Source organism: Bos indicus x Bos taurus, chromosome 21, assembly GCF_003369695.1.
Source record: "Bos indicus x Bos taurus breed Angus x Brahman F1 hybrid chromosome 21, Bos_hybrid_MaternalHap_v2.0, whole genome shotgun sequence".
NCBI lineage: Eukaryota > Metazoa > Chordata > Mammalia > Artiodactyla > Bovidae > Bos > Bos indicus x Bos taurus.
Genome location: NC_040096.1, coordinates 56,678,926 through 56,704,529, shown reverse-complemented (window position 1 = coordinate 56,704,529; position 25,604 = coordinate 56,678,926). Strand labels below are relative to the sequence as shown.

Here is a 25,604-nt window from a genome sequence, read left to right as displayed (position 1 = left end):
ATTGGTCAGGGAACTGAGATCCTGCATGGCATATGGTGTGGCGAAAAGAATTTAAAAAAAAATTTTTTTTTTAACTTTTTAAAAAAAAGAAACCAGTTGTAGATACACGCAGCAGCTTAGATGTATCTCAAGGACATTATGCTGAGTACAAAAAAATAGATCTCAAAAGATCTCATATGTAGGATTCTAAGTGTGTAGCATTCTAAAAATGACAAATTGATAGAGATGGAAAGCCAGTTAGCGGTTGCCTGCAGTTAAGGAATGTCGGGGGGCAGGGAAGAGAAGTGAGTGTGGATAAAAAGGGGGATTTTGGTGGTACCGTAACAGTTCTCAGTCTGGATTGTGGTGGTGGTGGTGGTTACACAGATCTTCACATACGACAAAATACCATAGAACTACGCACGACATTGTAAATACCAATGTCAGTATTCAGATTTAGGTTTGAGCTGTAGTTACGTAAGATTTAATTATTAGGTGAAATTTAGCCAGTGTACACAGGACCTCTTTGAACTATCTTTGCACCTTCCTGTGCATCAATAATTATTTCTCAAAACAAACTTTTCAGTAATGTATGTATCATTGACAGACACAAAGTTATTCTTTCTTTCCCTTAGCATAATGCTTTTGTTGAAGATGCCATATTCAAAGGTTGCATACACAATGCATGATTGCATTTGTGTTGACATGCAGGAAAAGGCAGAACTGTAGGGCAGAAACCATGTCAGTGGTTACCTAGACCTAAGGCTTGGGAACTGGCTACGAAGACAGCACGAGGGAGTATTCTGGGTGCATGGGATGGTTCTGTCTGTGTCTGGATGGTGGTGATGGTTACACCACTTGGTATTTGTCAAAACTTGAGGAACTGTCAGAGTGGATTTTACTGTCTGTAGACTTTCAGAATCAACAAAGGAAACTATAGTAGTCAAGTAAACAGTTTCTGAGCGCTTACCTTTTGATGACTTGGGAAATTTTCCAGAACTTTCTAAGAAATATGTGTTTTGTCCCCTACAGGTGATTCTATGAGTGAAGAAGACATGCTTCAGGCAGCTGTGACCATGTCTTTAGAAACTGTTAGAAGTAAAACAGAAGGAAAAAAGTAATACCTTTCACAAATCATTTAGATACTCAATCTTTCCAATATTGTCCTGTGTGATTACAGCATAGGGTCCATTTTGGTAATGTGTCAAAGAGAACAGTTTTCAACAGAGGAAAAAAGACTTAGGTGGTTTGCAAACAAAACAATGAGAGGGTGGAGAAACACATCAGTTGTAGGACTAAAAAATGATCCTCCAAACACTAGCCAAAGAGGCATTCAGCAATTAAAGAAATTTAAAATAGTTTTCTAAATGTTCTTTTTTCTTTTTTGAGTGTGCAATATCATATCTAAAATTAGGGCATTTTTCTTGGATCTTTTTGCAGACCAACTAATAACTAGCTCTGGCCACAGAACTTTCCCCACACACCTGGTCTTTTCCTCCTTTCTGCATAGGGAATCGGGCTCACTTTTATCATCTAATAGTTGCTCTTATTTCTCTTTAACCAAATTAACCTTGTAGGACAGTGTCTTCTCTGTTTTGATAATAGCAGCGGTTCCAGGATAAGCTGTTTTCCTTCTGACTGTATCGTGCACTTGGGTTGTTTCTCCTCTTTATTTTCTCTGATCACAGTTTCTCTGTTATCTGGTTTTCATTATTTTCTACTACTCTGTTGAAAGACGGTAATGTTTCTTGAGGTTTTTAAGCCCTCGGAGAAGGGATCATTATTTTATGACTCCAGTGCATTCCTGTACTCTGAAATCAGCTCTACACAAGTATTTGAGAGTAAAAGAGAATTCTGTCATTGTGAGCACATCCGTTGTCAGATGCATTGTGGCTCCCTCCTCAGTTAGGTCAGAACTTTAAGGCGTGTTGTAACCCTCCTTCCTGCACCCTGTTATTTCCTTTTCTTTTGAAATTGAGAAAAATAGGAGGAGCATAGTGTGCAAGCTTCCTTCTGTTACATACAGTGTGTGTAAAACAACACACAGGGCCCACTGTGAACGACAGATGAAATGTGGCCTTCGATTTTAGTAGCAGTTTCATTTTATTTTTGCTCTTGTGACTGGAGCTGTTACAGTTGAGTTATGAAGTGTGGATGTCTGCTTCTGCTGTACGTCTTTTAGTAGGTAGATCTTGCCAGAGATAACCATTTAGAACATGAAAATAATTTACCAACAAAACTGCATTGAAATTTGTACTGTGACTTGACACTTGGCATCATGTTTAAATAGCTTTGAATTACAGAAGGCACAGTACTTAATGGATTTGTAAATAAGAAAGTCTTTAGTTTTGCTAAACATTCTTTAATTGGGATGCAGAGTTTCCTGCTGGGTCATTGCAGTGGGATGATTTTCATGAAAGTTAACCATGTCTCTCTGAAATGGGCCTTTTAGACTCTCCCCTTCCCTCATTCTCCATCCCCCTTTGAAGCCCTTTTGAATGTTGAATTGTTCATTAGCTAAAATTTAAGAAGATTCAGCTGACAACTTAGAAAATTAAAGTATGATATATTGCCATACCCTGGTGTATGGCTACACACATTTTATCAGGGAATTTTTTGATGTAGGATTTATTGCTAACTGAAAAGAGATGAGAAAGTACCTTTTATTTATGATTATGAAATAGCTTTTACTTGGATAGAGACAGGCTTTTTTTAAGTCATTATTTTGTGCCAAGTTAAGTTTTATGAAGTTCCCCTTACATAAAATTAAACAGTTTTATTTTAAAATCTAAAGGTTTCTTTTGAGAATTGAAAATGGTTCAGAAGAATTATAAACTTTTAGAAGTGCAAGGGATGTTGGAGTTTGGTACTACTCCCTGAGATTTACAAATCAAAATATTTTAAGACTGGACATTTCTGTAGTTAACCCAAGTATGCTAGTCATATTTTCCATGGATATTTGACCTGTATTTTTTCTCATTGAAAAAAAATACATTCTTACATTTGAATTGATGAACTACCTGATACAAAAGTGAAAAAGCGAATATACATTAAAAAGTTTTAACCTTGAAAATTTATAAAGTTCTTATATTACACACCCTTGCTAAAGCACTTATAGGAATATAGGACGTTGACCTTCTTTTGTTAGGGTATTTTTTTAAAGCAGGGCTGAGCACACACTGGATATATTTGAATGTGTTTATTTAGTTTGTTGTGAAATTGTTACATTTGGCAGGCAGACTCAGAATCACTAGTAAACTGCCATCTGGTGTGGATTGGCATAAATATTATTGAACATTTATATTCCATTTCTTAATTGATGGGCCAGTATGTAAAGATGCCAATGCTCATAACCACAGTAAGAAAATTATTAAGTTACACAAAGTTATAGTTTACACAGGTCATACGGTTTACTTTAAACCACCTGCAAGTCAGAAACAATGAAATTCACCATAACTGTCCTGCTAAGAACTTTTATTTATAGAAAGATTTCCATTCTGTTTTACCAATTGGGAACACCTTAATGTTTAATATTTAAACTATTGGTATCATTTTTCTAATGTATAATTTGTCTTACTGGGATAAAATAAGTACCATGGCAATGCTAGTGTTATAAGTGAAGTTTAAACAAGCTTTGGAAATAACACTTTCACACTGATAGATGTCATGGGTTTAATAAGTAGTTATTTATGTTTCAAAAATTCAGAGTAGTTAACATCTAACCTAAACCATCATTAAACATTTTTACCATAATTAACATACAAATACTTCAGTAATGCAAGTAGTTTGAAAAGGCTTCTGCAGGTAAACTGTATTTCACCTCTAAGATCTTGGCCAAATAATTTACGATTCACAGAATATTTAAGGTGCTTTCTTTCTTTAAAACTTAATTTTTCTTAATTGAGGCTTTATTCATGCCATAGTTAATGAAGAAAAACTCCAAACTAGTTGAGGAGCAAAACTACCCATACTCTACATTGTTTCATTTGATGTTAAGTCAAGTAAAGTAAGTTTTATGCCAGTAAGAGCCTAAGACATTTTCAATGTCTGCATGTTTGATACTGTTTTCAAATAGTATCACACTAGTGCCAAGATTTACTAAATGTCTTAAAATTGGCCCGTTTGGAGGTGTACAAATGCAAAAAAGATGATTCTCAGTGCACAAGCAAAAATGTAATGACGATAATTGAAATTGCCTAGATTGAAAAATAAATCTTAAATGTTTTAAATTCTTAAGAGGATTCAATCTTTAACATTGATGACTTCCTATTAGAAACTTTATCTGCAATTGGAGCAACCTATGGCCACTACTTTCAAAGTTAATTGTTGCAGCTGGGCCCTGACAAGTATGGAGATATTACAGATGTGATCTTAATTAAGAAAAATCAGGTTGGATTAATTATTTCAGCAGTATAAGTAAGTTTTCATATTTTCAAAATAAAAACTTTGCTTCATTTCTGGTCCATTTGTAACCAGCATCTTTTGTTAAAGAAATGAATGAACTTGTATTGTTTTTTAAATACACAACATATTTTTGTTTCATTTTGCTTTCATGAATGAAAATATTGACATGGTTGTTTAATTCTTGAATTTTGATTTTTTTTTTTTGTTGTTCAAGAAAATGTCTGCTATTTTAATTTTTTTTGCAAAATGGTCTGGCATTTTAAAAAATTAATGCTACTAACCACATCGAAATTATTGCAATTGGCATGTTTAATTATCATAGTATGTCAATAAATGTTTTAAGACTATGGATTCATAAGACAGGGAGTAGAAAGCATTTGTGAAACATATTTGGAAATTCCTGATTTGTTTAGGAAGCACTTCACTTGTCTCTTGCATAGTTCAAAAGTGAATATTTTCAGGAATTTTTTAGAGAGGAAAACATACATTTGAATGTGATTATCTAATTTCTACAACACTGGACTAGTAGGAATGCATTTTTAAAAATTACTGTTCTGTATAAGTAACCTTTGAAATTCAAGTAAAGAATTAAAAGCATCCTTTTGGCCACGACACAGGTGCACTGTGGCAGTGCCATTTGCTCAGGACCCAGCTCTGCAGCCCTTGTGTGTGCGCTCTTCTCTCTGAGCTGTCTTGCCGTTAATACACACACAGGCCTTCCTGTCTGGTCCTTAGAAAAGCCGGGCTTCCAAAGCACTGTTGAACACTGAGGATACTGTTGTTAATGTGGATGGTCGATGAGTTGTATTTTAAATATCAAAGATTATTAAATAAAGATAATGTTTGCTTTTTTTTACTTCTGTTTGTATTTATTGTTCAGTTCATAGCTTTGCCTTCAAAGTGTGGTTGGAGCATTTACACCACTGAGAGCTTTTCAGAAATGCTAAGTTTCAGGCCACACTCCCACCTACAGAAACAGAACCTGCATTTTTAACAAGATCCCCAGGAGATTCCCACACAGAGTGAATGTGAGAAGCATTGTTTTATGGACGTGGTGATAAATGAAGCTGGCTAGGGCCCACTGATAACTCTGTTCCAACCAACGGTTACCAGAGGGACCACTGTTATTGGATCCTCTGATCTTTTCTGAGAGGCTAAGAATTCCATAATTTTATTTGAAATCTGATTTTTAAATGTTGGCTTGATTTTTTTTTTCCCCCACCCTGAGAGCCAAACAAAGCATACTAGTAACAGTTTTTAAGAGTGCTATTCTTCCTCACTGAACTCCGGACACCGGCCTCTAACAATTGGAATCCACCTGGTTCAGGGTTATAGGATCCTCAGGTTTTATAATGACGGCTATCCATTTTAGCTTTAATTAGGGCTGGGCACAAATCTTGAAACAAAAATTTCCACTTGATGACAGGCGACCGTCTTTTTAGTGTAACTCGGTAGCCAAATGGCTCTGATCTCATCAACATCGCCTATGGGCCCTATGAAACTTACTTGTTGATTTGAAGGCACATTTTATGTCAGCTAAAAGCTTTTCAAAGGTTAGGGAAATTTGGGGTTGTCCTTATTCTGAAGATTTGCATGTTTGGGGATCCTTTTAACCATTTTGTGCCTGCCAGGCTCAATGCTCATCATTTTACAGGTAATCTGAGCCCAGCTGAGCTTTTCAGCCTGTACTCTTGACAGTTCCCCTTAAGGCACAGTGGAGCTGGCAGGCCTTATTTTAGGTCTTCGAAGAAACCAGGTTCTTTCTCACCGCCAGGCATCCTCACACTCCCCTTGCTCTTTCACCTTTGCCCTTTTGACATCCTTGTCCCACAAGATCATTGGCCACCTCTGCTATGAGGACTTTCTCTTTCAATTCACCACCACTCTTCATTGGACCTTGTTCTCTCGAGATTGTTCCCGTTCTCCCTGGATCAGAACCTCCCCCCGCTCCCCCCGCCAAAAAAAACCTTTGTCTCATGAACTATAAGAGAAAAGCAATTCTGTATCATTCATTCACTCACTCAAGAAGACCTGTGTGCATTCCTGGCATGATTCTCGGTGCTTGGAACAGAGCCATGAATCAGACACTCTGCTCCGCTGCTGCTTCCATTCTGATTGGCCATGAGGCAGAGGAAACATTTAAATGACTGACTGTGACTTCATAACATGTTAAGGGCTGTGCTTGTTCTGTGAGATACAAAGACAAAACAGGATGATGTGAGAGCGTGTGACTGGGATGGAGGGCCTTTTCAGACTGGGTTCAAGGAAGGCCTCTGTGGAGGTGCCTTTCAGACACCAGGAAAATGAGGCAGCCGTGCAAGGGTGTGGTGCCACTCTACCTGCCTGAGGAAACAGCAAGCACAGCAACTGAGGTGGGGGTGGCCGCTTGTCTCTGAAGAACACAGAAGGCTGGAGAGACAGGCAGGTAGTGCCCAAAAGCTGGAGTGTATAACATGTTAACAGAAGTCTAGAAAGCGTAGCCAAATAGTTCGGTGTAATAAAATGTAAATACAATCCAAACTTATCTTTGTAAAGCTGTACATAAGATTTTTGTTATGAAATGCAGTATTGCCTCACAAATTGATTGCTTCTCTGAGGTGCCCACCAGTGTTTTTGGGGAGAAGCTTCGAGAACAAGTTGAGGAGTGGCTGTCCTATGAGACTGGAGAGATTCCCCGAAAGAATGTGGATGTCATGAAGGAGGCAATGGTTCAGGCAGAGGAAGCGGCTGCTGAGTTTACTAGGAAGCTCGAGAAACAGGAGAAGAAACGCTTGAAGAAGGAAAAGAAAAGGCTGGCTGTGATTGCCCTGGCTTCTTCAGAAAATAGCAGTGCCCCGGAGGAGTGTGAGGAGACAAGTGAAAGACCCAAAAAGAAGAAAAAGCAAAAGCCCCAGGAGGTTCTTCAGGAGAATGGAATGGAAGACCCTTCTGTCTCTTTTTCCAAACCCAAGAAAAAGAAATCTTTTTCCAAGGAAGAGCTAGTTAGTAGTGATCTTGAAGAGACAGCTGGTACTGGAAGTCTTCCCAAGAGGAAGAAATCTTTTCCCAAAGAGGAACCAGTTACTGACCCTGATGAGTCAGAAAACAAGAGGGTCCCCAAGAAAAAGCGGAAATTGTCTTCCAAGGAGGAGCCACTCAGCAGTGGACCTGAAGAGGCTGCTGCCAGCAAGAGCAGCGGCTCCAAGAAAAAGAAAAAGCTCCGAAAGCTATCCCAGGAAAGTTAGAATGGACATCTTCCTAGTGGGGCATAACTTAACACAGGTATTCCCCATCCCATCCCCTAGAGCCCAATAAAAATAAAAACAAAAACAAAAAAAGATTTTTGTTATGTACAAAAGCCAACCCTCCCTCCCAGTCACACATTACCATATTATCCTGTTTTGTCTTCATATCTCACAGAGCAAGCATAGCCCTTAACATCTTATGAAGTCATGGTCAGTCATTTAAATGTTTCCTCTGCCTCACGGCCAATCAGAATGGAAGCAGCAGCGGAGCAGAGTGTCTGATTCATGGCTCTGTTCCAAGCACCCAGAATCATGCCGGGAATGCACACAGGTCTTCTTGAGTGAGTGAATAAATGATACTGAATTGTTTTTCTCTCATAGTTGTTGAGACAAAGGCTTTATTTTTGGTGGGGGTGGGGGGCATTCTGACCTAGCGAGAATAGGAATGCAAAAATCTTATGTACAGCCTTACAAAGTAAATTTGGATTGTATTTACATTTTATTACACCAAACAGTCTGGCTCTGCTTTCTAGACTTCTCTAAAATATCCCAAGCCGCTTTAAAAAAAAATTTTTTTTTAAACACCGTTAACTACATCTTTGACTAAAGAGCATCCCAGGCCAGTGTCCACCTTCTTATTGTTATTGCTGTTCAGTTGCTAAGTTGTGTCCAACTCTTTGGGACTGCAACATGCCAGGCTTCCCTCTCCTTCAGTATCTCCTGGGGTTTCTTCAAATTCATGTCTGTTGAGTCAGTGATGCTATCTAACCATCTCATCCTCTGCTGTCCCCTTCTTCTGCTTTCAGTCTTCCCCAGCATCAGGGTCTTTTCCAATGAGTCAGCTCTTCATGTTGGGTGGCCAAAGTATTGGAGCTTCAGCATCGGTCTGTCAAATGAGGACTGACTGACTGGATCTTCTTGCAGTCCAAGGGACTCTCAAGAGCCTTCTCCAGCACAATTTGAAAGCATCCATTCTGTGGCACTCAGCCTTCTTTATCCAACTCTCATATCTGTACATGACTACTGGAAAAACCATATCTTTGACTATATGAACCTTTGTAGGCAAAGTGATGTCTCTGCTTTTTAATATGCTGTCTAGGTTTGTCATAGCTTTCCTTCCAAGTGTCCACCTTAAGCAACCCAAAAACCTGAATTTTTAATACTACAAGTATACTGCTATCTCAGATCAGAATTTCTGGAAAGGCTCCCATTTACCACTTGTGCATTTTGTTTTCCTTCGCATCTTACATTTATGCAATATTTTTCATCAATATCAGAAACTACATTTCAGTTTAGAAAACTTAGCATGGTATTTTGTTTGTGAATCCACATTGTCAATTGTAGTGATTCATATCTGAGTAGTTCCTTTTTGTCTTTCTCAGCCACTTACTTCTAGTCCAGGACACCATCATATCACATATAAGCATGTGCCATAACATCGTACCTGTTCACCTGGACTTTGGCCGCTCTGATTTGGAACTAGTCTTCCCAAAGCTGCTTAGTTCTGTCACTCCAATTGCCTTTAAGTGAGCCTTCATTAATTTCTGTCAACATGTTGTAGGGAATGATGATGTGTAAATATTGGAAAGGATGATGCCTAATTAATTATTTGCTGATATGACTGTATGCCTACAGAACATAAGAAAATTAATTGAAAAGCTACTGAAACTGATGAAGGAGGTCAATAAGTCAACAAAAAACCTATAGCTTGTTTGTATACCAGCAATAGCATGTTAGAAAACAAGATGCAGCAGTACCAAGCCTAACAATGTCTAATCCCTGAAACACCAGATGAGTCGTAGTTTCCAAGCAAAGGTAAGTGGAACGGCCCTTTTTTCAGCCTTCAGCAAATACTGTCACACAGGCTCCAGACAGCTCTGCTGGTGACCAGAGTCCTGCTGAGTCTCTCAGAAAATAGATCAGAGGGATCTGATCCCATGTTGTCTCTGTCTCCGTTGCATTCCTGCCCTCTCAAAATAAGATACAGTTTCTCCAAAAGCTGTATTTCTATTCTGCACGGGGAGAGCTCTGTCTCTAACATGGAAACCTTCTCAGGGCCAAGGCAGATTTAGTTTTTTTTTTTGACCAATCATCTCAAATGTCTTTCCAGGGCTTCCAGTTAAGTACAGAGGATTTCTGTGTGATTCCACATATATGAAGTACTTAGGCTGATCAAATACATAGAGACAGGAAATAGGATGTGGTTGCCAGGGGCTGGGTGGAACAATACGGAATAAGGACTTACTGTTTAATGGGTACAGAGTTTCAATTTAGGAAGATGAAAAAAGTCCTGGAGATGGATGGTGATGTCTGCCCAACAATGTGCATGAACTTAATGCAACCAGATTGTATACTGTAAGATGGTAAATATTATGTCAATTTTATCACAAAAAATACATAGGATGGACTTCCCTGGTGGTGCAGTGGGTGAGAATCTGCCTGCCAGTGCAGGAGACACAGGCTCAATCCCTGGTCTGGGAAGATTCCACATGCAGCAGAGCAACAAAGTCCACACATCACAGCCGCTGCGCCCACGTGCGGCAACCACCAAAGCCCGAGCACCTAGAGCCCGTGCTCTGCAACAGAAGAAGCCAGGGCAACGAGAAGCCCAAGTGTCACAGTGAAGAGTAGCCCCCACTCCCACAACGAGAAAAAGCCCTTGCAAAGCAATGAAGATCCAGTGCAGCCAAAAAACAAAAATTATATGGGATTGATTACTGCATTTACTTCCTTCCAAAATCCCACCTAAATTAAAGGGAAAAAAAACAAAAAACAAAAAACATCAGGTACAGAGAGACCAGCAGAAGAGGTGAATTCATTGAATTAGATTTGACCATCATAGAAAAACCTAATATAACAATGACTTTACATGCTACAAGTCTTCAGGAAATGTAGAGATTGCCAATCCAGGGGTGATAGGGTCACACCATGTCAGGAATCTGTTTTCTGTATTCTCACGTCTCATGGCTTCCTTTGCTAATGTCAACTCATGGATCCAGGACAGCTGCTGTGGTGCCCACAATTACTTCTGCATCTCAGCAATCAAGAAGCAAAAGAAGGGTGGAAAAAGGCCACATGCCCTGTCTTTAAGGTTACCTCCTTGAAGTTGCATACATCACTTCCACTTCTTCGACATGGGCCAGAAGTGAATCACAAGACCACTCCTAGCTTCAAGGTGGTTTTCATTCTGGGTAGTCATGAGTCTTAGCTTGGGCACCCTTGAGATAGACCTTGAGATAAGGGAAAACTATTTTTCAAAAAGTGCTCTCAGGAAAAAAAAAATGCTCTCAGGAAGGAATGGAACAGGTGTAGGGGAGTGGGAAAGTGAGATAAGAAAAGGAGGTCAAGCAAGCTTGTAAGAGTAAACAGAGCCTCAATCCTACGGACAGGTCCAGAGGCAGTGTAGTTCCATCTTAGAGATGCTCCACGGTGGGCGTGGGAGTTGTGCCACTTTAACATGCTACTGAACAAGGTTGTGTTTTAGCACTTTTGGGCACAAGCAACGTGGGCTCTGGCAGTCCAAAGGCAGCCCTCTGCCAAAGAGAAACAGGTGCTGACTTTTGGGAGTAAAAGTACCCCAAGAACAAGTCGTGCACAAAACCAGTAAAGGGATGATGGGATCAGGAGGAACACTGGCACCTTCTGTCGTGCCATAGGTCCAGGTAAAAAGTGAGGATTCAAGCACTGTGTGAAAGGGGAGAACAGACTTTGGGGAACAATTAACAGTCACTGCTATCTGAGGCGGGGGCTTCCCTGGCTGCTCAGACAGTAAAGAATCTGCCTGCAATGCAGGAGATGTGGGTTTGATCCCTGGGTCAGGAAGATCCCCTGGAGAAAGGAATGTCTACCCACTCCAGTATTCTTGCCTGAAGAACCCCATGGACAGAGGAGCCTGGGGGGATCCAGTCCATGGGGTCGCAAAGAGTCAGACACGACTGACTAACACTTTCACTTTCTTTCACCATTTGAGGTGATAGGAGATGTGAACTTTTTTTTTTTTTTTTTTTTTGAAGATGGAAAGGTGATACAGGAATGAGCAGAGCTGGGGGAGCTGCATAGTAAGTATTAAACAGAAGGATGTGCAACAGCACAGAGGACAGGGAGCAACAACTGTCTTGGAAGGTAGGAGTGAGACGTGGACTGAAATCAGGAGGATTGGTTAAAAATACTTGAAAAACAGCTGTTTCCCTAGAGAGGGGACATTCATCAATAAAAAAAAAATTTAAATAATTTGTAGAACTGAAAGATATAGTTTTAAAAAGGGTTTGCTAAGTGCCCAGCACAATGAGTGAAACAACAAACAAACCCACCCAGGGCACATCCTTATTAACTTCAGAGCATCATAGACAATAACAGCCTACAGCTTCCAGAAGGAAAAACAAGGCCCAGAGAACAGGTCAGAGGAGAGTGGAGCAGGGAACAGAGGACTCTGGGTAGAAGAGTCTAAGCAAATAATAGAATTCTTGATGCCTTCTTGAAAACAGAATTAGGAGCATGTTTTACAATTCTGTTGCTAACTTTTAGAAGGATTAGTGATTCTGTAATAAACAGAAAAGGGCTTCCCAGGTGGTGCTAGTGGTAAAGAACCTGCCTGCCAATGCAGGAGACATAAGAGATATGGTTTTCATCCCTGGGTGGGGAAGATCCCCTGAAGGAGGGCTGCTGCTGCTGCGGCGGAGGCGGCAGCGTCGCTTCAGTCATGTCCGACTCTGTGCGACCCCATAGACGGCAGCCAACCAGGCTTCCCCTCCCTGGGATTCTCCAGGCAAGAACATTGGAGTGGGTTGCCATTTCCTTCTCCAATGCATGAAAGTGAAAAGTGAAAGTGAAGTCGCTCAGTCGTGAAGGAGGGCATGGCTACCTAACTCCAGTATTCTTGCCTGGAGAATCCCATGGACGGAAGAGCCTAGTGGGCTACAGTCCATGGGGTCACAGAGTCAGACATAACTGAAGCGACTTAGCACACATGGGGTAACAGAAAATTATGCAAATCTAAAAGATGGAATTTGTTAACTTCAGGAAGAACAGGTTGAAAAATAAAGGAAATGTAATCTTAGTACACCATGTGGCTCAGCCAATGAACAACACTTATGTAGGCATATAAGGTAAACTTCTATTTGAATTTTTAATTGGTAAATTAAAATTTTAATTTTACCAATAATTATGATGTCATTCTACTGGGAGCTCAGAAGGAAGGGAAATAGAGACAGGTGGTAATATATAAGAGTTCTAATCTTTTATTTTCTGTAATTGAGAGTAGGTAGATAATGTCAAAAATGAGAAAATAATGAGAAAATGGCAATATAAGGATCATATTTAGAAATCGAGAGGGAAAGATCAGACTAATATTTTTAAATTCTACTCTAAAAAGTCATTTTTTCTTTACATAAACATAAAAAAATGGGTTCTTTTCTTTTTGTATAAATAAACCCATTTGGATGGTTTCTTCAGAACAAAGAGACTGCTTTCCCTAGAGAAGTGTTGATGATGCTGCCTCTTGAGAAATGGAAACCAGTTTGCAGTTGATAGCATTTTTTGGTTAGTTTTTTTTAAAAAGAATCTTCTATCTGTTGAGGTTACAAAAATCCTAGGTTCAGAATTTCAACTGGGCAGCCTAGCCCCACCACAGGGAGCCATTCAGGTTCTTGGGCTGTGTCTGGTGTGCCTGCTGTAGCTGGGCTTGTTTTGTTACTCATTAAGTGATGATGAACAGCCTTATTCGCTATAGGGGATTTTGGTAGGAAACGGAGAGGGTCATCAGCCCAAGCTTCATCAAATTTGTACGACTTTTGTACAGTAAAATGTCAAACGTATGCAAAAATAAATGACTCCCCTATGTACCCATCAGAGGATAAGATGGCTGGATGGCATCACTGATGCAATGGGCATGAAGTTGGGGAAACTTTGGGAAATGGTGAGGGACAGGGAGGCCCGGTGTGCTACAGTCCATGGGCTTGCAAAGAGTTGGACACGACTGGGCGACTGAACAGCAACAAGAACAACATGTACCCATCACCCAGCATCAATAATGACCAAGTCCTGACAATTCTTGATTCATCCACCCTGTCCCCATTTTTTTTAAGCACATCCCAAACATCACATCATGCTATATTTGTGTGTGTATTAGTCCCTCAGTCCTGTCTGACTCTTTGTGACCCTGTGGACTGTAGCCTGCCAGGCTCCTCTGTCTATGGAATTCTCCAGGCAAGAATACTGGAATGGGTAACCATTCTCTTCTCCAGAGGATATTCCTGACCCAGGGATGGAAGCTAGGTCTCCTGCATTGCAGGCAGATTCTTTAGCATCTGAGCCACCAGGGAAGTCCATCATGCTGTATATATCAGAATCATACTTTAAGTTTCTTGGACCATAGTCCATCACACTGAAAACAATCCTTGATAAAGAGGATTTTAGACATAGCTTTTATGTTAATACCTTAATACATAAGACAAAGGCATGTGTTTTGTTTTCTGCATTAACTGTAATATCTTTATGGCATGACATGAATTTATAAATGACACTCCAGAGAATTTACACCTCTAGGAAATAAGAGCTTGATTTACACCAAACTTTTCACTGTTATACAGGAACCCATTGAGGTTCTAAGTTCATGTGACTCCTTTTCTCTAAACAATTCTTCATTCTACTCTGAATAAAAACTAGAGTTCTTACACCCAATTATCAGGTCCTATATGATCTGCTCTCCCCTATTTGAACTTCTTGATCCTCACTGGTTATTGCCTTTCTCCAGCCCACTCTGCTCCAGCCATCCTTGCCTTTTTGCTAACCCTCTAACCTGGCAAGAATTCTCCTGCCTCAGAACCTTTGCATCAGCTGTTTCTTTTGCCTGGACTGCTCTTTCCCAGATACCCGTCTCACTCTCTTATTTCCTTCAAGTCTCTGTTCAAATATCACCTTACCAGGGAGTTCTGACCACTTTCGACAACATTTACAAGCATGCTCTCTCCCCTACATCCCTTCCATACCATTCTTACCCTGTTTAATAGTGTTATTTCCCCCACAGCAGTCATCATCATGTAATACTTAATACATTTTCTCATCAGTTCCTTCCCAGTAGAATGCAAGCTCCATGATATCAGGGACTTTGTGTATGTTTTTTCTCCTGCTATATCCCCAGTGCCCAGAATAATTTATTGTTGTTGTTCAGTCACTCAGTCGTGTCCAACTCTTTGCGACCCCATGGAGTGTAGCAAGCCAGGCTCCTCTGTCTTCCACTATCATCTGGAGTTTGCTGAAATTCATGTCCATGGAGTCAGTGATGCTATTAACCAACTCATCGTCTGCCCATGAATAACTTGCAGGTCACCTTTATGTCATCATTTTAAAACTTTACACTTAAAATAGAACTCACCATGTACAGGCACTGTTCCAAGCACTTAAAAATACAATTTTATTTAATCCTGCAAAAAACCCCACCCTGTAGGCAATATTATTTATCATTCCCCAACTTACAAATAGGAAACTGGTATACATAGAAGTTAAGTAACCTACCCAAGGTCACACAGCTAATAAAGATCTAGGCAGTCAGACCCCAGTGTCTGCACATCTAACCCCTGGGCAAAGATGCCTTTAAAAATATATATATATAGAAAACATTTAATAAACACTACCAGTACAAGATACAAATTTTATTCTAAAATTTATTCTAAATTTTATTCAGATTTCAGGGAGGGCTACTATTCCTTGGACATGAACTTGGCAAACTCTGGGAGGTGGTGAGGGACAGGGAAGCCTGGCATGCTGCAGTCCATGGGGCTGCAAAAAGTCAGACGTGACTCAGTGACTGAATAACACTATTCCTTGGTGCCATCATATTTCAAACACCTGAGGCATTCCTAATGTTCCATTCACAAATAATGAAATCTGTAATGACCCCTGCTGTGAATAAAATCAAGGAGAAATGCGGGGAGCGAGCTCCGCCCCTGGCAAAGGTCATGAGGAAGGAGGCTTGGCATACGCAAAGGCGGGATCAAGCCTCAGGAGTCTCCCTGGAAATTCTCGAGCAATCTACCCCCAAAACCAGAGTCTGCCTACTTTCTGCTTTGTGCTTTCACCTACACCTCTGACTTTACGGGGGGCTGTCCCCCACTACCTCTCTGAAAAAAGAGTTAGCTTACAGTTCCAGTTAATAATTCCTGGGTGTGACAGTGTTTAACCTACAAACTCCTTTGGAAATCCTCTAGCCTGCCTGAATAGGTTTTTCCGGCCACATGTGATTGTTCGGAGCCTCCCAACTGTGAGAGGCAGGAGATGTTCTGAACTGTCTAAACACAGATTCTTTTGAGTAGTTAAAAGATCGATTAGAAATTGTATTGGTGAAGGGATTTTCACTTGTTGGGCCAATGTTTGCTGTTAAGTTTCCATATCCCTTACCTGCTGTGTCCCTGGCAGTGTATTGATTAATATAGTTGGTGTAAATAGTAGCTTTAATGTTTGTAACCTGGGACCCTTGAGTTAATTCTTTTTCTTGTTGTAGCCCACCACACCTTTGCTCTGTAGGAATGCAACTTTATCTAATGCTTTTGGAGGGTGGCTCCTGACCAATCACCTTTAGAGAAAAATAAGTTTTCTGAAGAAAAGGTCTTAAAATGTTAACAGGCCTCCGGGCCAGAAGATGATGCAAATCACCTAAGCTTTTGCATATGATAAGTTTGCAGGAAGAAAGCCTGGCTTACTGCATGACTCTACCCCTTCCCCCATTATCCTCTATGCATAACTTAAGGTATAAAAACTACTTTGGAAAATAAAGTGCGGGCCTTGTTCACCGAAACTTGGTCTCACCATGTCGTTCTTTCTTTCACCTTCTGGCTGAATTATTCAGCCTCTTTTCTCCACTGAATTTCCTCACTGAGCTATCCTTATTTCAGCCTCTTTTCTTCACTGAATTTTACTGAGCTATCCTCATTCTATTACTCTTTATATCCTTAATTAACGTTTAATTAAGCAATTGTTTCCTGATCTTCGCCTACGCCGTCTCTCCTTCGAATACCCTGGATCAGCCGGGGCTGGTCCCCGGCAGAGAAAGGTGCCAGTATACTAGGTTCTATGCTTAAAAGAACTGCAGGTCTATCTCATTCTTTTCAAAGTAAAAAATGCGGCCGTCTCTCTGGCCAGGTAGTGTAGGTCCACATAGCACTGCAGCAAATGCCTGTAAGTCACGTGACATTTTTCCTCTAGGGAAGGTGTATGCACCAACTGTGTAACTGAGTATCCTGGGAGGGGTGGGCCCTTGCAGGGCTAGTGTCACAATACCCTACGAGGGAGTTCACATTAGAAGAGCATTTCTTCTGCATAAAGTTGCCCCGCTGTCCTCTTCAGAGTTATTTTGAAACAAGTAGTCTGTATATTTAACTTTACAGGTTAGGTCGGTTTCATTAAAAAAAAAAAAAAAAACTCTTTTTATATTAAAGAAGGCATTGGTTTCAGCTGTGAGCTGGAAAGGCTGCAGAGAAAATTTCCTCTATGAGGGTAATCAACGCAAGTATGTTTGCTGCCTGGACATTTGAATTTGCAACCCATCCTTTCTGTGTAGCTTTGGTTCCTACCGTAGTCCCCAGTACACAGCGGCCCTTGACAGGGTGTAGGATAATTGTCACAGTACACGTGTGATAAGTTATGTAAAATCCACTTCTGATCCGGTGGAGGATCCCCGCCCAGTCTCCTCGCACAGCTGCTTTCGCGAGGGTAATCAGAATTAATACACTCAGGTTTCCCCAAGAATAAGAGTCCATTGGGTTCCTAGGCTACGCCGGCTTCGGGGGGCACCCCCTGAGGGTCGCCTCTGCCTGAAACCCAGCTGCACTTGGCGAGAGCGCCGCGTCGCCGCGGGTTCCGATTGGTATTCCACCTACTGCCAAAGCCCGCGGGCTACGTGGAAGTTGACCTTGCCCTGGGGCTGGAGGCTGCGGCCACCGCGGCCGCACGCAGTCCTCCGCGATCCCATGTTCCCCTGCGCCCAGGACACGTCCGGCGGCTCTGAAGGGCCTTTCTACGCTATCACGGCGCCTCTCTATGATCCATAGACGCGTTCCTAGTGGGTGTCATGGCGGCCGGCGTCGAGTTGGCAGGAGTTGCCCACGGAACTAGGGAAAGTCACTGAAGCAGAAGAAGAAGTGGCCTAATCTGGATGGTGGGAAGTCGTGAGAATGAGCGGAGGCCCACGGGGGTGACTGTGTCACTGGAGGCAGGCCCCTGGTAAAGTCTCAGGCCAGGCCTTTGCGTTTCTAATCAGAGCCCGGCGGTTGGGGGGAGCCCCCGAAACCGGCGTGGAGTGGGAACCATTCCCCAGTCGTGTTATCGATTCCTGAGTGTTGTGATTTGGACAGTCCTGCGGAGGCAGCGGTTCGAGGACATTTGGCAGAGTAGTCCGACGACGCTGGCTGCTTTTCTCGGAGCAGAGCGGACCTTCTCTAACCCGCAGCGATGTCGTCCTGGCTTGGGGGCCTCGGCTCCGGCTTGGGCCAGTCCCTGGGTCAGGTCGGGGGCAGCCTGGCTTCCCTCACTGGCCAGATTTCAAACTTTACGAAGGATATGCTGATGGAGGGCACGGAGGAAGTGGAAGGTAACAGCTGGGGCGATGGAGGGAGGGGTTTATTGGGACCCTGGGAGCGTCTGTTTGGTCCCCAGGTCCATCTGTCATGAGACGCAGACAGGTCTAGAGAAACGTCACTCCGCCCTTTTTTCTTTACATTTCTCCTTTTGCCACTTAAGTGATTTTCTCTAATGAGAGACCACTAGGGTGGGGGGAAAGAGTTCTGGTGGTTCTCCTTTGAGTACCCGGGATAGCTCAGAGCAGAGTGAAACTGCCCTTACATCGCGTAGAGTTTATTTTTCTTTGGTTCATCCACACCCACCGCTTACTTTGGCCTTAACTTGGAGGCGGAACTGATTTTGATCCTCTTCCTTTATACCGACATAGTTTAAGTAATTATTTGTATTATGACACGTAGTCACATTTTTTTGGCTGGAGGGGGTTTCTTCGATTTTCGTAACTTAATAAAATATTTAGTGGCTCTTACCCTTTCTCACTTGAATATGTGTTAGTGAAACATGAGTATGGTTTTGCTATTATTGTGTATTTTTGCTAATTCTGATGGCAAATTACAGCGTCTCAGCTGAGAGTGTATTTTCATGCCTAATTGCCCAGTGCCTCCCATATTGCTCAGGAGAGCAAGGAAGGTAACCCTGTTCTTCGGTCCCTTTAGCAACCTTCACTCATTTTTGAAGTCCTCATTTTGTTTTACTAATGAATAGTGACCAGGAGTTACATGGTAATCAATGATTAAGTTAATTGCTGTTTTGATTTCTTGATACTTCTTTCATCAAGTAGTATTCAGATCAAAAGAATTCTTTAATTTCAGTCTAGATCTGCCTCCAGAGAGGGTGGTCTTTTGGATGAGAGCAATTCCTTTGCTAGTTTTGTTTGTTGTAAATAAATTAGCATTCTGGTTTAATTTTGTAATACTGATTTAATGGAGTATGCGTGTTTATTTGGTTGAAATAGAGAAAGATAGTTTGATTTAGAAAGATAGTATCTATATTTAGGATTTCTGTGAGGTCTATTTAGAAGGGAAGAAGATTGGGTAGCTGCTGTTAAATGGTAGCTGGTACCATTTAACTGCTTGGGGTACCCCTGGTGGGGGGTACATCAGGTGGGACAGGTTGAGGTGGGAGTTAAAGGGATTCTTCCTGTGTTCAGAAAATGATCATGTGACATTGAGGGCTGTCAGAAGCAGAAAAGGGCTAGCTAACCTGGGAAATGCCTAATCTCTGCTTGTTTCCTAGATAGGGGAAAACAGTTGACTATTTCTTTGACCCTAAGCCAGAACCTGCGCACTTCCCCCTCCAACTTGGATGTCCTACAGGCTTAAGGTGGAATTCATTTTGTTTTTCCTACCAAATGTGCTCCCATATTTACTTTTAATGGTTTCACCAGCTACCCGTTCTCCTAAACTTAGAAATCTTTGTTTCATTGTTTTGCCTCTTTTTTCTCCTACTTTCAATTGGTCACCAAATCTTGTTCATCTGGTGCCTGAAGTGTTTCTTATATTTGTCCTTTCCTTTATTATTCCTCCTTTAGTTCCCATCCCTGTTATCTATCCCACACACTATTTCTCTTTCATATCCTGTCACTTGTTTCTTCCTCCTTTATTCCATATTCTGTTGTGTTAACAGTTACTTTTCTAAAAACAAATGTGCTTTAAAAATCTTGACTCTGTACTTACAGGATAAAACTCAAACGTCTCAACTGGGGGGAGCCCAAAAACCTATCCTATCTGGGTTCAACCTATCTCTTTCAGTCTTATCTCTTGTTCCCTCCCCCTTCTCTCTCAATAGCCACATAGATGTACATTCATATACACAAGCATGCTTGCACCCAGGATTTCTGTAAGGGAACTTTGTGAGGTACCTACACCGTTCCAAGCCTATGCATGGAAAGCCCTTCCTTTTTACCTCCTCCTCTACCCTCCTTGGAGAAGGCAATGGCACCCACTCCAGTACTCTTGCCTGGTAAATCCCATGGACTGAGGAGCCTGGTAGGCTGCAGTCCATGGGGTCGCTACGAGTCGGACACGACTGAGCGACTTCCCTTTCACTTTTCACTTTGATGCATTGGAGAAGGAAATGGCAACCCACTCCAGTGTTGTTGCCTGGAGAATCCCAGGGACGGGGGAGCCTGGTGGGCTGCTGTCCATGGGGTCGCACATAGTCGGACACAACTGAAGCGACTTAGCATAGCATGCTGCCCTCCTTTGCCTGGAAAACAATTTTTCCTGCACGACCCTGCAGACATATCAGGTACCTGGTGAAACCGTTCTCACTCTGTGGCAGGTTGAGTCGCCTGTGTCTAATAGGACTTTGTGGCTCTCTCTCTGACAGCTCTCTTTTATTTGTCCTTATATTACTAGCATGTGTGGTACCTTCCTTGGTGCATAGTACATGCTCAGTAAAGATTTTGCTAAGTATTAAAAATCGGTTTTTATTGTTTTGTCTTTGTATTAAAATAGGACTTGCTTAACATCCAGTTTATTGATTTTATAAATCATTTAAAAATAGAGTCAGAATGCAGTTCATTTATTCATTCAACAAGTGTTTATTGAGTGTCTACCCTGTGCCAGCAACGAACAAGGTAACAGTTCAGAATAGCACTATTGATACAACTTGAAAATTGTCTATAGTTACAATATCAGAAAGTTGCTGTTCTACCAAGCACTATACTGATTTAGGAGCTTGGGCTTTTAAATCAGACATGGATTGAAATTCCACATCCATGGGTTACAGATTGTGGGGGTCTTCAGCAAATTATTAAATACTTAACCTTTAAAAAGCAAAGTTTTCTTATCTGTTAAAAAGAGATAATTCTACCTATCATGAAGTTGGCAGGATTAAATGAAATAATGAAGGTAACATGCCTAACCTAACACTGTGCCGAACAAATAGTAAGCATTAATAAACGATGGTTGTTATTTTTGTTTTCCCTCATTGAGGAAAACTTTTTTGGTCTGCATAACATCTCCCCTTTATCTTAAAAAGGCCATATTCTGGGGAGAGGGATATGGAGGGAGGTCTTCATGACCTTGTTTTTCTTTAATCTCTCTTTGAAACAGTTGCGGCTTCTAACAGTGACCTTCCTAAACAGATTAGATTATAATTTGTTCTCTTCTGAGTAGCAATTAGACAGTCTTGTCAGAGTTTCAAGCAATTTGTATAAACAACCATACAAGCATCCCCACCTAGTGATTTTTCAAAACAAGAAGAGCAGGTTTGTCATTATTATTTATTGGATGACACTTGTATTTTCTTTTGATTTAAACTAATTCAGAGAAGTTATTTTTATAGTATTAAAGGGCTGAAAGTAATGAAAAATATTAATACTTAGAAAAGAAATCTGACTGTGGAGGTTGATTATCTGGCAGCATCAACTGCCATTTTGGTCCTCTGGCTTTCCTTTTAAATGAAAATGTACAAAACAAGACTGAGTTCATTCTCATTTTCAATAACTTGTGTCCATGTTACTCAAAATAAGGCTTCTTTTACTGCATTTTTATTCTTTGTTTAAGAAGCCACTAATTTTTTTGGTAGTTTTGGAAGCAGAAAAAGTTAGTAAGACCTTAAACCCCAGTTGCATAAGAAGTTAGAAATATGTCATTGAGAATTCCCTGGCAGTCCAGTGCTTAGGACTTGGTGCTTTCATTGCTGAGGGCCCTAATTAAATCCTTGGTTGGGGAACTAGGAACCCACTGTGCGGCCAAAAAAAAAAATTTTTTTTTTTGCATCCTATTTGCATACGTTTCATCAAAAATTATACTAAGCAAACAGATTAATTTTCCATTACAAAATTTTAATGAACACTTCCAAAGGGTAAAGGTAGATGCTCTTGAATATAGAAAATAGGCAAAATGACTTACATGACAATAAGCATCTGTAACAGTAGAGAATAGTGATAACAATCAGGTGATGTTTGTCTTCTGAATTTGTCCTCAGATCAGCATACCATTCTGTTTAAAGCTCAGTGAAATATATTTTCCTACAGACGCCTGTTTACTTCACGTGATGTTGACCATATATTCAGTATATGCCGTTTCTTTTGTAGCAGATTTACCTAATGCTAGGAGAAAGGAAGTTGAAGCCATTCATACAATCTTAAGATCAGAGGTAAGGAAACTTAAAGATTTAGATTTTTCTTTTTTGAAACCATGAGTTATTTACACTTTATTTCAGTCCTCTCTTTTTAATGCACTTTTTCTCTTCCCCTTTATCTTAGTTTTCTTGTCTTTTTTGAAGCTCTATCTTCCTTTGATGAAGATATAATTACATGTTGCTGCACTTTTCTGTTAAATATTCCCACCTCTGCTTCTGAATAGTGGAAGAAGGAAATCTGCCAAATATAGAAACGATAGTGGCAACAATTTCAACATGTCAAGGATTTACAATGTTTTAATAGTGTGCTAAAACTGCAGTTGTACATTTAAGTGTAATGTGAAGAATGCATTTCTGTTTAATATAGTTTTTAATTCCCTAACATTAAAAAAGGTGTGATATTTGTATGCAGAGAATGTAGAATGTAAGAATAACAAATTAATTTTACCGTTTTTTTTCATTATTAGTCAGTGCCTTGTGGTAACTAGCTCTGGTCATTGTACTTAATAGGGATGACGAAAACTTGAAAAGAGTTCAAAGGTAAGCCATGAAAAAAATGAAAGGTTCTAAAATGGCATCTATTGTAAAGTACTAAAGACATCTAACCATTGAGTTGGCCAGAAAGTTTTTTAGATGTTGTGGAAAGCCCTGAATGAACTTTTGGCCAAGACAGTGTTTAGCCTTTGGATAAGAATGGTGAGGGAGCGCATAATAGTATTTCAGCAAACGAAATTCTTAGAGGACTGTGGTAAGCATGTTTCCCCTTGCTAAGCCCATAAAAAAGAAAATGGAATTTAGATATAAGAAAGTACTTTCTGACAACAAGCATCATTGAACTCTGGTCTATATTACCAAGGGTTTCCCCAATGGCCCAGCAGGTAAAGAATCCACCTGCAGTGCAGGAGACACAGGAAATGCGGATTCGATCCCTGGGTATCCCTGATACCCAGGGAGGATATTGGATCCTCCAGTATCCCTGGGAGGAGGAAATGGCAACCACACTAGTATTCTTGCCTGAAAAACCCCACGGACAGAGGAGCCTGGTCCGCTACAGTCCAGTAGGTCACAAAGAGTTGGACATGACTGAGCAACTGAGTGCACACACCTTAGATTACCAATGTAAGGTTGTAAATTTGAAAGTGGAAGGATCTCTCAAGAGGGACTACTGAAGTTTTCTGCCTCAATATGTGTGTGTGTGTGTGTGTGTGTGTGTGTGTGTGTGTGTGTGTGTGTGCGCGCGCGCGCTCAGTCATGTCCAACTCTGAACCCGTGGGCTGTAGTTCGCTAGACTCCTCTGTTCATGGAGTTTTTCAGGCAAGAATACTGGAGCAGATGGGCGTTTCCTGCTTTAGGGGATCTTCCTGACCCAGGGATTGAACCTACATCTCTTGCGTCTCCTGCATTGGCAGGCGAATTCTTTACCACTGTGCCACTTGGGAAGCCCCATTCTGCCTCAGTAGAAGATACCAGTTTGGTGGCACTTAAGAGACCTTAGCTGTAATTACCTAGTTAGTAGGTGTTTTTGTGACAGATGAACTTAATAGCTTCTTTCTTTGTAAGACCAAGATAGGAAATAGTTCCCATCGTCTCTAAAGAAATCCTTGAGAGAGTACTCACTGTGGGCCTACCCAGAAAAATTAGATGGCAGAGACGTGTGTAGTGGCATTAATTAACCTAAATTTGCCAGTATATGTTTGGAGCGGGGGATGGGGGTAGTAAATGGGATTAACCTACTTAATGAATGACTGTTCTGTATTGAACTTAAGGAGGAAGATAGAAATATTCTGTCCCTCTGTTGATTTCAACTCTAGTCTCTCTCCTAGTATTGTCCTTGGACAGTAGCAGGTATGATTCTAGTGTTCACAAGTATTTATTTTTGGTATAACAAATCTCTAAGTGATAGACAACTTCCTTATTTGGTGTTTATTCAGAGTACTGTGAGCTATTCGAATACTAGAGGATAACAGACTATTGAATTTCTCAACAGTTTTATTTTCCAAGGTGATTTTGACTACACATGATTCCTGCCTTCTCTCAGCACATAAACACTTCATAAAGGTAACACCTTGTGTGACAGTAAAAAGAAGGTGAACATATGATTAAAACCAGTAGGAAATTACAATAGAAAATTCTGTTTATTTAGAAAGCTTCAGTATAGACAGAGGGCAGTATGTTTTCTAGAGGAAATTAGATTTGTTTACAGGTGTTAATATTTGAGATTGATTAAATTAGTTAGGCTTCCTGAGTTGCAAGTAATAGCAACCAACCTAAGCTAATTTAACCATCTGTGCCGAGAAAAATAGTCTTCCCATTTACCATCTGAACCCAATGGACTCTTAATTTTCCTGTTAAGTTATTTTGTAAATAATTTACAGAGTAAGAATAAAGCGATAGTGAAAAATTTCATCAGAAATTTCAGTGAGCACTTACAACAATTTAAATTTTTATTCCCTATGTTTCTGCCTTTAAAAACATACATACATATGGTTTCACAGGTAGCTCAGTGGTAAAGAAGCCTCCTGCCAATGCAGGAGCTTCAAGAGATGCAGGTTCACTCCCTGGGTGGTGAATATCCCCTGGAGGAGGAAATGGCGAACCACTCCAGTATTCCTACCAGGATAATCCCGTGAACAGAGAAGCCTGGTGGGCTGTAGTCCATGGGGTTGCAAAGACTCAGACACAACTCAAGTGACTGAGCATGCATGCATATAAACTTACATATATTACCTCAAAAGAGGCAATGTTCTTTTGATGCAGATAACTGCTGCTTAACTTTTTTCGTGAACTGGACTCTTTCTTGTAAATACTGACTCCAGGTTTCAGTTACATCTCTGATAGATTTAGATCTTCTAGTTCTTTTTCCTGACTTAGGTCATTTAAACCAATACTTATGAAAACTTTGATGACTTATGATTTTGTTAAAAACATGACTGCTCCATAAGTACAAAGTGCTTTAATTGTTAAATTTATAAATACCAATTAGAGTTATCAATCCACTGAGTTTTTTCATTTTTGTCATTTGTTTCCTCCTGGTCACCTGTGTATACTTGTGTCTTCAGCATTTGTCCACATAGGGACTATATCAAGTAAATGTTCATATATACATATCATAATGAAAGAATACTGTTACATGTCCATTTAACAAAATGAGATGGATGGCTCAGGTTTTTTTCACAAAATATTGTGAGATAAAATCTTATTGAATGATTAATTTCATGAGAACACCATATTTCCTTTTTGTTCTTGGAAATACATTGTTCATTCCTCAGTTCCTGAGTTTGAGAAGTTCATGTAGGATATTGTTTTTCAAAGACTTGTCTGAGATTTTGCTTCTAC

General features: G+C 40.6%; 2 protein-coding genes across 5 annotated transcripts in view; both read left to right on the top strand.

Moving 5' to 3' along the window:
* Window positions 1–5,239, top strand: part of ATXN3 (ataxin 3) — a 37,560-nt gene extending 32,321 nt beyond the window's left edge. For both annotated transcript variants that reach the window (XM_027521058.1, XM_027521057.1), the window contains one exon: window positions 1,012–5,239. In XM_027521058.1, coding sequence (XP_027376859.1) covers window positions 1,012–1,100 — 89 coding nt within the window. In that variant the 3' untranslated portion in view covers window positions 1,101–5,239. The remainder of the gene's footprint in view (window positions 1–1,011) is intronic.
* Window positions 5,240–17,639: 12,400 nt separating this feature from the next.
* Window positions 17,640–25,604, top strand: part of TRIP11 (thyroid hormone receptor interactor 11) — a 70,295-nt gene continuing 62,330 nt past the window's right edge. Inside the window, exons 1-2 of one of the 3 annotated variants that reach the window (XM_027521895.1) lie at window positions 17,640–18,189; window positions 22,225–22,283. In XM_027521895.1, coding sequence (XP_027377696.1) covers window positions 18,051–18,189; window positions 22,225–22,283 — 198 coding nt within the window. In that variant the 5' untranslated portion in view covers window positions 17,640–18,050. Of the gene's footprint in view, window positions 18,190–22,221; window positions 22,284–25,604 lie in introns of all 3 variants that reach the window. The other 2 variants (XM_027521894.1, XM_027521896.1) reach the window with 2 other exon arrangements.